The 12,762-nt window shown below is 36.1% G+C and overlaps 1 protein-coding gene across 10 annotated transcripts in view; it reads right to left on the bottom strand.

Annotated features, from left to right (window-relative positions):
- The window catches only part of LOC106875082 (serine/threonine-protein kinase BRSK2), a 305,025-nt gene that overhangs the window by 28,121 nt on the left and 264,142 nt on the right, over positions 1–12,762 (bottom strand). For 8 of the 10 annotated variants that reach the window (XM_052971926.1, XM_052971931.1, XM_052971927.1 and 5 more), the window contains one exon: positions 4,243–4,493. In XM_052971926.1, the coding sequence (XP_052827886.1) occupies positions 4,243–4,493 (251 nt within the window). The remainder of the gene's footprint in view (positions 1–4,242; positions 4,494–12,762) is intronic. The other 2 variants (XM_052971929.1, XM_052971935.1) reach the window with 1 other exon arrangement.

Below are 12,762 nucleotides of genomic sequence, written 5' to 3'. Positions count from 1 at the left end.
GAAGACATGTGGAATAAAAAATCCCTTACCTGAAAAATAGATAAGGGTTGGCAATGGGAAGAGCATCCAACCATAAAATCCTGCTAAGTGTGCATGTGTGTGTGTATATAAGTAGTGCCTGTGTGTATGGTAAGAAGAACCATCGTTGATATGCATTCAAATGTACTATGAGCACCCGTTGCAGAAAATGCAAAACAGCCACAATGGCGATACGTGTGTAGGAAAACTATGGTATACACTGCATATGTGTTTATCCTATTTTTTTCCCATACAGTCATCCAACCATACATACATACACCCCACCACACACACACATATCTGCCTTGCTTTACTTTTGGCCCTCAATGTCTTGATGGAACCATAGGGACACCATTGTGACATATGGTATGACCTGGCCATCTTTAGACCTGGTGGAGCCCACTGTTTGCCAGGTGTGACCAGAATTGATTTCTTCCACAAAGGGATGAAATTAGAAAGAGAGAAAAACAGAGTGAGAGAAAGAGAAGAACGAACCCCGGAACATGACTGGTACTTTATTTATCAACCCTGAAAGGATGAAAGACTATGTTGACTTTGGTGAGATTTGAACTCTGAGTGTAGAGACCCAGAATAATTACCACAAAGCAACCCATCCAATGACTCTGAATAAGTAGTCTTGCATGTACGTGTGCATGTGTGCATGTGTGTATGTGTGTGTGTTTGTGTATACATGTGTAAATATATGTATACACATATATATGTACACAAACACACTAACACACACACAAATACACACACACACACACACAAACACAGAAGCACACACACACACACAAACACAGAAGCACACACACAACCCCCCACACTCACTAACATGCACACACACAACCCCCCACACTCACTAACATGCACACACACACAAACTAACACACATACACATACAAACACACACTAACACACACACACAAACACACACTAACACACACATACACAAACCCACACACACACTCACTAATACACACACACACACACACACACAAACAAACAAACACAAACACACACAAACACACACACACAAACACACACAAACAAACACAAACACACACACACACATTTAAACACATATAGTCATAACTGATTCATGTCAACAGAATTCTATAAGATACAAATTTCATCCAATTCGTGACAATCAACCAAAAATTAGTCACCTTTCAATTTTAGTTTCCATAGCAATGCATGCATCCAAACAATTAACATTTACAGGTATTAATTTGAAATCAAAATTTTACAATATTAATTAAAAGAAATTAGTCAGCATTAACGAATGATCTGAGATGATACAATAAAATGGCAAACAAACAAATATCTTTCAATACAAAGACCACAGTAAAATCCGTAGACAACAATGAAATTGTCCCAAATAAAATAGCTTTTAGGCATGGTTCTTCTACTTTGTGCTTATTTTAATCCTTTATGTTCTGAGTTCAAATCCTGTAAGGGTCGATATTGACTTTCATCCTTGCAAGGTCGATAAAATAAAGCGCTGTCATGTACAGGGGTTGGTGAAATAGTTGATTAAATCTCCTCTCCTCAAAATTGAGACGGGAGATAACAGAAGTGTATACAGAATAGTAAGTGAATGCTTTTTTACTGGAGTTATGAAATGGAATGGAGGTGGGGGGAGGGCAGTGAATTTGTGTGCATTCAAGGGCGCAAAGCTTCACATGTTCCAACTCATCATTATGCAAATATGATTATGTGTGCACGCAATGTGTTCCTGTTGGATTTCTTCCCCCACAACATCTCCTCCTGGCACCCTCTCCCTCTATTTGCATCTGCTCGCTGCATTCTCTTCCCTCTCCACCACCCTTCACAATCCCTTGAACTTACCCACACACTCACCCTATCCAATCCTTGGTCCCACTTCACTTACATACACCTCCCTGTATGTTGGGTGTACCTCACCCCATCACATCTTCACTATATTATACTATCTCTCTCTTCTCTCTCTCTCTCTCTCTCTTCTCTCTCTCTCTCCAGCTAAAGTAGTCATAATTCTCTTCTACTGCAAGACATCTATTTTTGTCACTCTATTCACCTGTGCCCAGCGTCACCTTTCTGGCACTTGTGCCTGCGGCATGTGTAAGGACTTTCGAGCAAGATCGTTGCCAGTGCCCCTGGACTGGCTCTTGTGCGGGTGGCACATAAAGTACACCATTTTGAGCGTGGCCGTTGCCAGTACCGCCTGACTGGTCCTCATGCCGGTGGCACGTAAAAGCACCCACTACACTCTCTGAGTGGTTGGCATTAGGAAGCGCATCCAGCTGTAGAAACTCTGCCAAATCAGATTGGAGCCTGGTGTAGCCATCTGGTCCACCAGTCTTTAGTCAAATCGTCCAACCCATGCTAGCATGGAAAGCGGACGTTAAATGACGATGATGATGATGATGATATTCATACTTTAACCTCTCATCACCTGACACATAGCCCCCCCCCCCCAATACCACTTCCTATTCAGTCAAGGTGGGGGTGTCTTGCCTTTCCGGTTACTTGGTGTCCTCACAGCTGCTGCTGCTGTTGTCATGTAAAAAAAAAGCAGCACCCGGTACACTCTGTAAAGTGGTTGGCATGAGAAAGGGCATCCAGCCATAGAAACCATGCCAAAGCAGACGGTGGCGCTTGGTGCAGTCTTCTGCTTTGCCATTCGCTGTTAAACTGTCCGACTCATGCCAGCATAGGAAGAGGATGTCAACTTATGACAATGATGCTGATGATGATGATGGTGATGATGGTAGTGGTGATGGTGATGATGGTGGAGATAATGATGAAGACAATGATGATGATAATATACACACACATGCACATACATATACATTAGTGAAGACTAGACACTGGAAACAGTAACCATAAATATTATGAAATGTTAGCATACACACACACACATACATGCACACCCATATAGACATGCATGCATACCATCATACATCTATATACACTTAAATATGCTAGAAAAAAATTAGCAACAAATACCTTCAGAAAGCTACTGAAATAATTAACATTTATTTAAATTCCATCTTGTTAACTTTTTATTTCACCTATTTAATTATTTTTACCAGAACCAAAGTGGAAAATTGCTGATATCTTGTACAATTCTACACAGTAAAGAGCAATTTGGTAACATAGGAATAACCCTAAATAAAATATGTTTAAAACAATAAATTATTGATGAAAATGATTATTGATCTCAATAAATAACAAGTTCAAATGCGATATTGGTAAAGAGAATTCTGTCCTGCACTGCAAGATAACTCAAAATCATCACCAATAATGTTTTATATCTGCTTTGCATTGTGATAAGGGTTGCACAGTTGTTACTACACTTCTAGGTGGGTCAGAGGACCACATTTCATTCAAAGGTTTCACTTATGGTTCGGCGAAAATAAAACACTGTAAATTGGTTGTTGATAGGAAGGGCTGGATGCCCTCCTTAATGGCAACCACTTTACAAAATGAACTGCATGCAATATTTTTGTGGCACCAGCACTAGAGAGGTTGCCATGTTTTCAAAAAGTTCAAAGCAATCTTTTGACCCACTACTTTCCACAACCCTCTGAAAAATTTCCCCAAAATTTAACACTAACATCTCACATATAGTCTTGCATCATTAGCAATAATGATGATAAATTCTCAGTTTTCAGTAATTTACAATTAAATCCCCTAAAACTGCAGATGTTAGTTTTCAGTAAATCAAATCTAGGTCCCATTCTTTTTAATGCCTAAATGGAACTATTTTACTTAAGACATAACATTTTCTTTTCTAGCATCACCTCCACCCTTCAGATCTCACGATCCACGTCTGTCCAAAATATCATTATATGTTAAATTACACAATTACTTATATAGTAACTTAGATGTGAATTACCAGACTTCAAATATGTTATTTAAAATGTTTTTGTAAGTTTTAGTTTAAGTAATTTAAAAACAAAGTAATTTATAAAAACAAAAACGACAACAGAAAAAAACATTATTCATAAAATGTTTTACACACAAAAATAAAGAATGGTAAGAATGTCAGAAAAATGACTCAAATCTCAGATAAAAACAGAATGTTGTTAAGGTTTGGCTTGGTTGTTAGTAAAGCAGTAATTACAGCAGTGACAAGAGCTGGTAATAAGGGGTTACAGCGAGGCTGTGTCCAGGGGTCATGCAGCAGCTGCAAACCAGCAATGCTTTCAACTCCTACATGCCTATAATATAATTCACCTGAGATCTGATCCATTTCAAAAAGAAGGCCATTGTGGTAGGGAATACCTTGAAGTTTGCGTCTGTGAAAGCGAGGAGATCCCAGAAAACTGTTTTTAATAGTATGAAGACGAGTTTTCCATGGTGCTGGGGTGATTCTTGGGGATGTTGGAGGAGTATTAGTAGGGCTATTAGTTGGTGTAGCACGTTGAGACAACTTTGGACTTGATAGGGGTGATGAACCAGGACTTCCTGTTATACTGGCTTTTCTCCTACAGGAAATAAAACAAACAAAAATAAACAATTTGAACCAAAAGAGTATATCTTTAAAGAATATTAATTAATTGCAATTCTTAAAATTATATTTACATTTATGAAGATGTGTTATATTTGAAATAATCCAAGTATATTTTTCAATGTTTGTGTGTATATGCATCATGTGTGTATGTATATATATATGTGTGTGTGTGTGTGTGTGTGTGTGCATATATGTACTCTCACAGACATATACATAAGTATATATATATATATATATATATATATATATATATATATATATATATATATATATATATATATATATATATATATATACACACACACACACATGCACACATGCACACACACACACTCACTCACTCATTCACACACATAAACACTCACTCACTCACACACACACTCACTTACTCACACTCACACACACACACTCACTCACAATCAATCACACACACACACTCACTCAAACACACACACTCACTCACCCACACTCACTCACACACTCACTCACTCACTCACACACTCACTCACATACACACACACTCACACACATGCACACACACACTCACTAACTCACTCACATTTGAATAGCTGGTTGTTGAGTTACGTATAAATTAGCTGGAAATCCTTAACATAAATTCCATGTTAATGCAAAACGGTAGAATGAGATACTATCTTTCTAGAGAAGAATAATTTCTACTTCTTTACATGCGAAGCAGTAAATTAACTCCCTGAAATATAGTACTTAACGTAGTGGAAACTTATAAATGTGCAATGCATATGAATTGGTGAGTGATATCAGTGATAACTAGTTTTATGACTATGGAACAAAATAATATTCAGAGAAGATTCTGATGGTTATATAAACCTTTAGCTGGCAACAATGAAAGTATATTTAGTTTACTCAATGAAAAGATGTTGTTACATAAAAATATTGATAAAAAATCAAAGGTAGTTATCGATGCCTTTGAATTAAAGTAAACCAGTTGGAGCTGTGTAGGGAGTGAAATGAAAAGCTGAAACGACGTGCAGAGGCTGGTGTTGTGTTAAAGTACAATTAACAAGTTGATTGAAGTACAATGATAATGAAAACAAAGGCATAATGAAGAATAACACTTTCTCATAAAATAAAAATAAAAATATAATACATATATGTATATATATTCAGTGTGCAGTGAATAAACCGTCGTCTAAATTACGCAAAAATGAAAATAATGCTGACATCTCATTGTAACAGATATATTTACCAGAATTACATAAAAATATCTTGAAATATTAAAGAGTAAATTTATTCAAAAAAATCGCCATTGGCTTCAACCACGGCCTCCAAACGACTTTGGTATCTCCTGCAACTCTTCTGAATGGTCTTCTTGTTTAAGTTGGTGAATGTTGCAATAATCCTTGCCTTCAGTTTATCTTTAGTGTTACATGAAGTTTTGTTGGTCTCCCGCTCAACTGCGCCCAATGCATAATAATCAAGGGGGTTGCAGTCTAGGGAGTTAGTTGGCCAGATGTTAGGAGTAATGGAGTTGCAGAAATTGTCTGACAACCATGACTGGATTCTCCTGCAGTGTGGCATGGTGCAGAGTCCTGTTGCCAGACATAGGGTCTTCCAGCAGCCACCCTCTTTACCCAGGGCAGCACTACCTCCTCCAGGCACTTGATGTAGGCCTCTCTGTTGAGGTTGAGGCCATGTGGGAAGATGAATGTAGGCATAACGTTGCCATCACTAGTGATCACTCCAAACACCATGATGTTGACTGAGTGTTTGATTATCATCACTCTTGGTACATGTCCTCAGATTGCACTGTCCTCAGATTGACACCCAAACACTCTGAAATGTTAGTACTGGAGTTTCCAGTGCAAATGTCAAGCAGTACAGCATGTCATTTTCAAATTTCTAGCAGACTGAATTACATCATGGTGCTATTTTTCTCACAGATGGTGCTCAACTGACCCTACTATACTGTGCAGTTGACAAAATCAAAAACGAACAATACACATGCATAAAATAAAAAAATGTAAAATGGTGACAATTTACCCATTGCACCCTGTATGTATGTATGTATGTATGTATGTATGTGTGTGTGTGTGTGTGTGTGTGTGTGTATATATATATATATATATATACACACACACACACACACACACACACACACATGCACACATTACACAAACAAATTCAACATAAATTTAAACATTGACCAATTAAGCATAGAAACATTTAAGCTACATATTTACAAAGAGAAACTGTATTCTGAAAATTGTAGGTGTTTTAGGAAAAGTATCTCTCCATAAAAATAATTGATATCTAAATTAAACAATTGGTATTATTATAATCCAACTACTTTCGGTGTCCATTATTTCTGTCAGGGTCATGAATGGCAGAGTTCTCAGACATGTCCTATAGAGTATCATAGCAAAAGCAACAACTAGAAAATATTCCAACTGGATCCCCCAGTAATACCAATCAAGGTTATGGACATTATTCAACCATCTTACCCTGAGGTCTACCCCTAAGTCTTTTTAGTGGTGTGTGTGAAGAAGGTGTAAGTCAAATACATCATGTCAATAATGAACAGTTAATTAAATTAAATTTCTTTTTAATCAGTTTAGTTAACAGAAAAATTTAAGGCGTCGAGCTGGCAGAATCGTTAGCACGCCGGGCGAAATGCTTAGCGGTATTTCGTCTGCCGTTACGTTTTGAGTTCAAATTCCGCCGAGGTTGACTTTGCCTTTCATCCTTTCGGGGTCGATAAATTAAGTACCAGTTATGCACTGGGGTTGATGTAATCAGCTTAATCCCTTTGTCTGTCATTGTTTGTCCCCTCTATGTTTAGCCCCTTGTGGGCAATAAAGAAATAAGAAAAATAAAAGGCAGTATCCATGACCTTTTTAATGGCCTCTGTAAAAGTTTGGAAGAAGTGGGACAGTCATCCGCAGATTGATGACCAGCCCTAATGTTAACTCAGCTAAATTAATGTAACGACCAGATGACAGTGGTTTTAAACCCATCAACAAAATAACTAAAACTATGATAAGGTTTCTTGTTAACACTGTCAGATACAGCTCAGCTAACTTCTCAACCAGCTTTAGCTATTCAACTGATTGGCAAAGATTCAATCCCTGACCAATGTGAACCAGTAGCTCAAAGAGTGGACTGTGTCTTCTCTATCACTGCTACAATTGTTTGTCCTAGCAAACTGCATATCTACACCAACCAGACCCACCCATCTTTTTTCACCCTCCTAGCAACCTTACTGTGTATCATCTCTCACACATAGTAAAGAACACACTCTATCCAGCCAACAAGCCAGCCAGCCAGCCTTTTTTATCTTTGCTAGAATACTCTTTACTCTTTTACTTGTTTCATTCATTTGACTGCAGCCATGCTGGAGCACTGCCTTCAGTCGAGCAAATCGATCCCAGGACTTATTCTTTGTAAGCCTAGTACTCATTTTATCGGTCCCTTTTGCCGAACTGCTAAGTGACGGGGACGTAAACACACCAGCATCGGTTGTCAAGCGATGTTGGGAGGACAAACACAGACACTCAAACACACACATCTATATATACATATATACGACGGGCTTCTTTCAGTTTCCGTCTACCAAATCCACTCACAAGGCTTTGGTCAGCCCGAGGCTATAGTAGAAGACACTTGCCCAAGGTGCCACGCAGTGGGACTGAACCCGGAACCATGTGGTTGGTAAGCAAGCTACTTACCACACAGCCACTCCTGCGCCAAATTTTCTGGAATTCTCTGTCGATCAAAGACTTTCCTAAAGACACATCCAACCACAAGCCAAACATCAACAACATCATTCTCCCTTATCTGGGACACTTCTTGTAAAAACCAAGGCAGTGCTTCCCATCTTCTACCAATCACAGTTTTAAAAAAATCAATAAATATGTTATAAAAAGCTTCAGAAGGTTTATGGCTTAAGTAAGTGAACCATAATAATTAATAATTAATAATTAATAAATTCACCAGCAGGTCTTATAATTATATCTATTCCCAATCAGTTTTTCATATCATATAATTAGCTGATAATTAGCTGACACTTTATTTAGAATTCCTTAATAAAACAAATATATCAATTATTGCTCCCAGCCAAAATACTTGTGAATGTTTGATTGGATATTGATCAGTAATTACATTTTTTTTATATTAATATTCTTGGAAGTTACTATTATGTAGCTTTACGTTTTACTTTTTGTCTTCTTTGAGAAGACATGTTACATATTAATTTATCATGAATGAAATGTATTTCAGAATTTAAATTAGATTATAAATAAAATATACTCAGAACACAATAAAAACAACAATCCTTTCTATTGTAGGTAAAAGGCCCCAAATTTGGGGGAATGAACCCGGTTGATTACATCGACCCCAGCATTTTGTCCAGCATGCTAATGTTTCTACCAGCTCACTGCTGACAGCCATATATATATATATTATTATATAGTAATAATAATAATAATAATAATAACAATAATAATAATAATAATAATAATAATAATAATAATAATAATAATAATAATATATAGTAAGAAGATAGATATAAATAATAATAACAATAATAATAATAATAATAATAATAATATATAGTAAGAAGATAGATATAAATATCCAGGCAGATAACGCATTACTCTATGTAAAGTGCCAAGGCTAGTTTCTTCCAATGGTCCATTTTAAGGTGTATATCCTAAAAACTACCATCCAATGTTACAGCTTATTCCCTGGCTACTTAGAGTGTAAAATCACAATACTGATAGCAAGGAAAACGAAGAATTTGAACATTCAGACTTTCTGTTTTGTTTTTTCATGATAATTGACCAACACGTGTTTCAATTGTACGTAGCAATTTGCAGTTGATACAATCGAAACACGTGTTGGACAATTATCATGAATAAACCAAGCAGAAAGTCTGAATGTTCAAATTCTTTGTTTTCCCTATTATCAGTATATATATATATATATATATATATATATATATCAGGGCATCATCATCATTATTATTATTATTATTAATATCTATCTCAATTGGCACTCCTGGAGTGGTTGGCGTTAGGAAGGGCATCCAGCTGTAGAAACTCTGCCAAATCAGATTGGAGCCTGGTGTCGCCTCCTGGGCCACCAGTCTTCAGTCAAATCGTCCAACCCATGCTAGCATGGAAAGCGGACGTTAAACGACGACGACGACGATATATATATATATATATGTATGTATGTATGTATGTATGTATGTATGTATGTATGTATGTATGTATGCATATGGCTTTATGGTAGTCATTTTGTAGTTTCTGAATATAGGATGGACATACAGACAGACAATTTACAAATATATATACAGATATTACATTATATATAAAAAAGCACACGTGAAATTTGCTTCCCACCATAGTTCTGGGTTCGGTCCCACTACACAGCATCTTGGACAGGTATCTTCTACTAAGTCTCTGGGGCGACCAGCATCTCATGAGAGTTTCTCATAGATGGAAACTGAAAGAAACCTATCACACACACACGCACATATATATCAATCTTTATATCCTACTTAACATGGATATACTTTAAGAATAGCATAATACTGTGATATTCAGCTTCAGAAAACATCTGGTATAGTACTAAAAAGCATGGAAATAGCAGCAGACACAACATGTCCAGACTTTCTCAAGACAAATACCACAGTATTATGGTGTTCTTAAATATATCCACATTAAGTAAGATATAAAGATTGCTATTCAGTACTTAAACTGCTAACATTAACCCATGGTTCGTCCAACCCATGCTAGCATGGAAAGCGGACGTTAAACGATGATGATGATGATATATATATATATATATATATATATATACATATCAAAAGGACATGTTCTAACCCTATTCCACACATACAAAAACAGCCATACCAACAATCCGACATACCTCCATCATCAGCTGCCCCACGGATATCATTATGGTTTTGACACCTGGGCAGTACCATTTAATCCAGTGGTGTCAACAACACTAAAATAAGTGTTGTTAGGGAACAAACATACCAAAGAAACTACAACTTTCAAACACATTTACCCTATGTACAACTGTATCAGGAAATAAATTCAATAAGTAAATCTATAACCAACTCCTAAATATGTAACTAAACGGCGACCAAACCTTTAAGTCACACACACACACACATACACACACATATAAATGTGTGCATATGTATGTACATATATGCATATGTTTTTTGTGTTTGTCTCAGTCACACTTGACAACTGGTGTTGGTTTGTTGATGTTCCTTGTAGCTTAGTGAGTCAGTAAAATAGACTGACAGAATAATACACTTAAACAAAAGTACTGGAGTCAATTTGTTCAGTTAAGCCTCCAGTATGGCCACAGTCCAATGAGTGAATCACATAGAAAAATAAAAATAAAAAGTTGTTGTATATCAACTATTTGAAATTATATACACTATTTGGCTAAATATACAACAATATCAGCTGCTATTACTTGACTTCAAAATGCTGTGTTTTCTTTTTAAAAGAAAAAGCTCTCAGAAAATTGCAAGCAATTATAAAGTAATTTGCATATCTAGCAGAATTAATGGATTTATATCGAAAATAATAACATTGACATACAATAGAAATCACATTAAATGCTTTTGAAAATGAATTCATTTTAAAATAATAGAATGAGTAAATATTTTTCTATGTTTCAGATGAAGTTAACGATTATTTCACTATTAACTTACTGATTTTCATTAATAAAGATAGACATAACTAAGAAAATTATATGAAATAATAATTTGTGGTTAGATTTACTATAAACAATGTAATTAAGGGGTAATTTTTTTTTTCTTTTGCTGTTATTTAATATCTTCTTTTTTCTTTCGATAATCTTTAACTTGATTCAGTCATTGGACTGCAGCCATGCTGGAGCACCACCTTGAAAAGTTCTAGTCAAACAAATCAACACTAGTACTTATGTTTTTGTGTTGCTTTTTTAAAGTCTGGTACATATTCTATTAGTCTTTTTTGCTGAACTGCTATGTTACAGGAACATAAACAAACCAACACCAGATGTCAAGCAGTAGGAGAGTGATGACAAACACAAACATACACATATCTATATCCTTTAACTTGTTTCAGTCATCTGACTGTGGTCATGCTGGAGCACCACCTTAAAGGGTTTTAGTCAAAGAAATTGACCCCAGAACTTATTCTTTGTAAGCCTAGTACTTATTCTACCGGTCTCTTTAGCCAAACCACTAAGTTACGGGGACATAAACATACCGGCATCAGTCGTCAAGCGATGGTGGGGGTACAGACAGACACACACACATAAATATATACATATATATATATATATATATTATGGGCTTCTTTCAGTTTCCATCTACCAAATCCACACACAAGGCTTTGGATGGCCTGAGGCTATAGTAGAAGACACTTGTCCAAGGTGACATGCAGTGGGATAGAACCCGGAACTATGTGGTTGGGAAGCAAGATTGTGTGAAATTCACAAGATTCACTCACAAGGTATTGGTCAGCCTGGAGTTATAGTAGAAGACACTTGCCCACGGTGCCACTCAGTGGGACTGATCCCAAAACCCCGTGGTTTCAAAGTGAGCTTCATCACCACACACCCATGCCTGCAGTTACATACAGTAATCCCTCGCCATATTGCAGTTCACTTATCACAGTTCACCGACCATGGTTCACAGTCAAGCACTGGGGGTGATTTATTTAATCAACTAGTCTCTTCTCCCCAAATGTCACACTTTGTGTCTATATCAAAAATTATTAGTCAATTCATTAACATTTAATCAATCAAGTAATTAATTGTTTGATTAATCATTTGAACAAAATGACTAATAATAATAATAATAAAAGAAATGAAGTAGAACCAATGTTTGTGTGTGTTTGTTATTGGCATAATGACCCTCCCAAGATACAACAAAAAGCGTTTCAATATACAAATTCACATCAAGAATCTTGCAAATCAAATACAAAAACAAAATTAACTGTTAGATATAAAGTTTATCTTAGGTTAGAATTCATGCACTGAAGAAATAGAAAAAAAATAGCAAAAAAAAAAAAAGGAAAGAGCAAAGAAGAAAGAAAAGAACAAGAGATAAACAAAGTAAAACAGGATAAAAAGAGAATGTTTATAAATGTTTTTTCAAGTCCTTTGAGAGATACTAATAACATTTATTTCATGTGTGCTAAAAACTTAAACATTTCTTTCAGAGTGAATTCATTGCTACCAAAATTTAA

The sequence above is a fragment of the Octopus bimaculoides genome, chromosome 11 (genome assembly GCF_001194135.2).
Source record: "Octopus bimaculoides isolate UCB-OBI-ISO-001 chromosome 11, ASM119413v2, whole genome shotgun sequence".
In the NCBI taxonomy this organism is placed as follows: domain Eukaryota; kingdom Metazoa; phylum Mollusca; class Cephalopoda; order Octopoda; family Octopodidae; genus Octopus; species Octopus bimaculoides.
The sequence above is the reverse complement of the archived record's forward strand: the minus strand, read 5'-3'. Positions and strand labels throughout refer to the sequence as shown.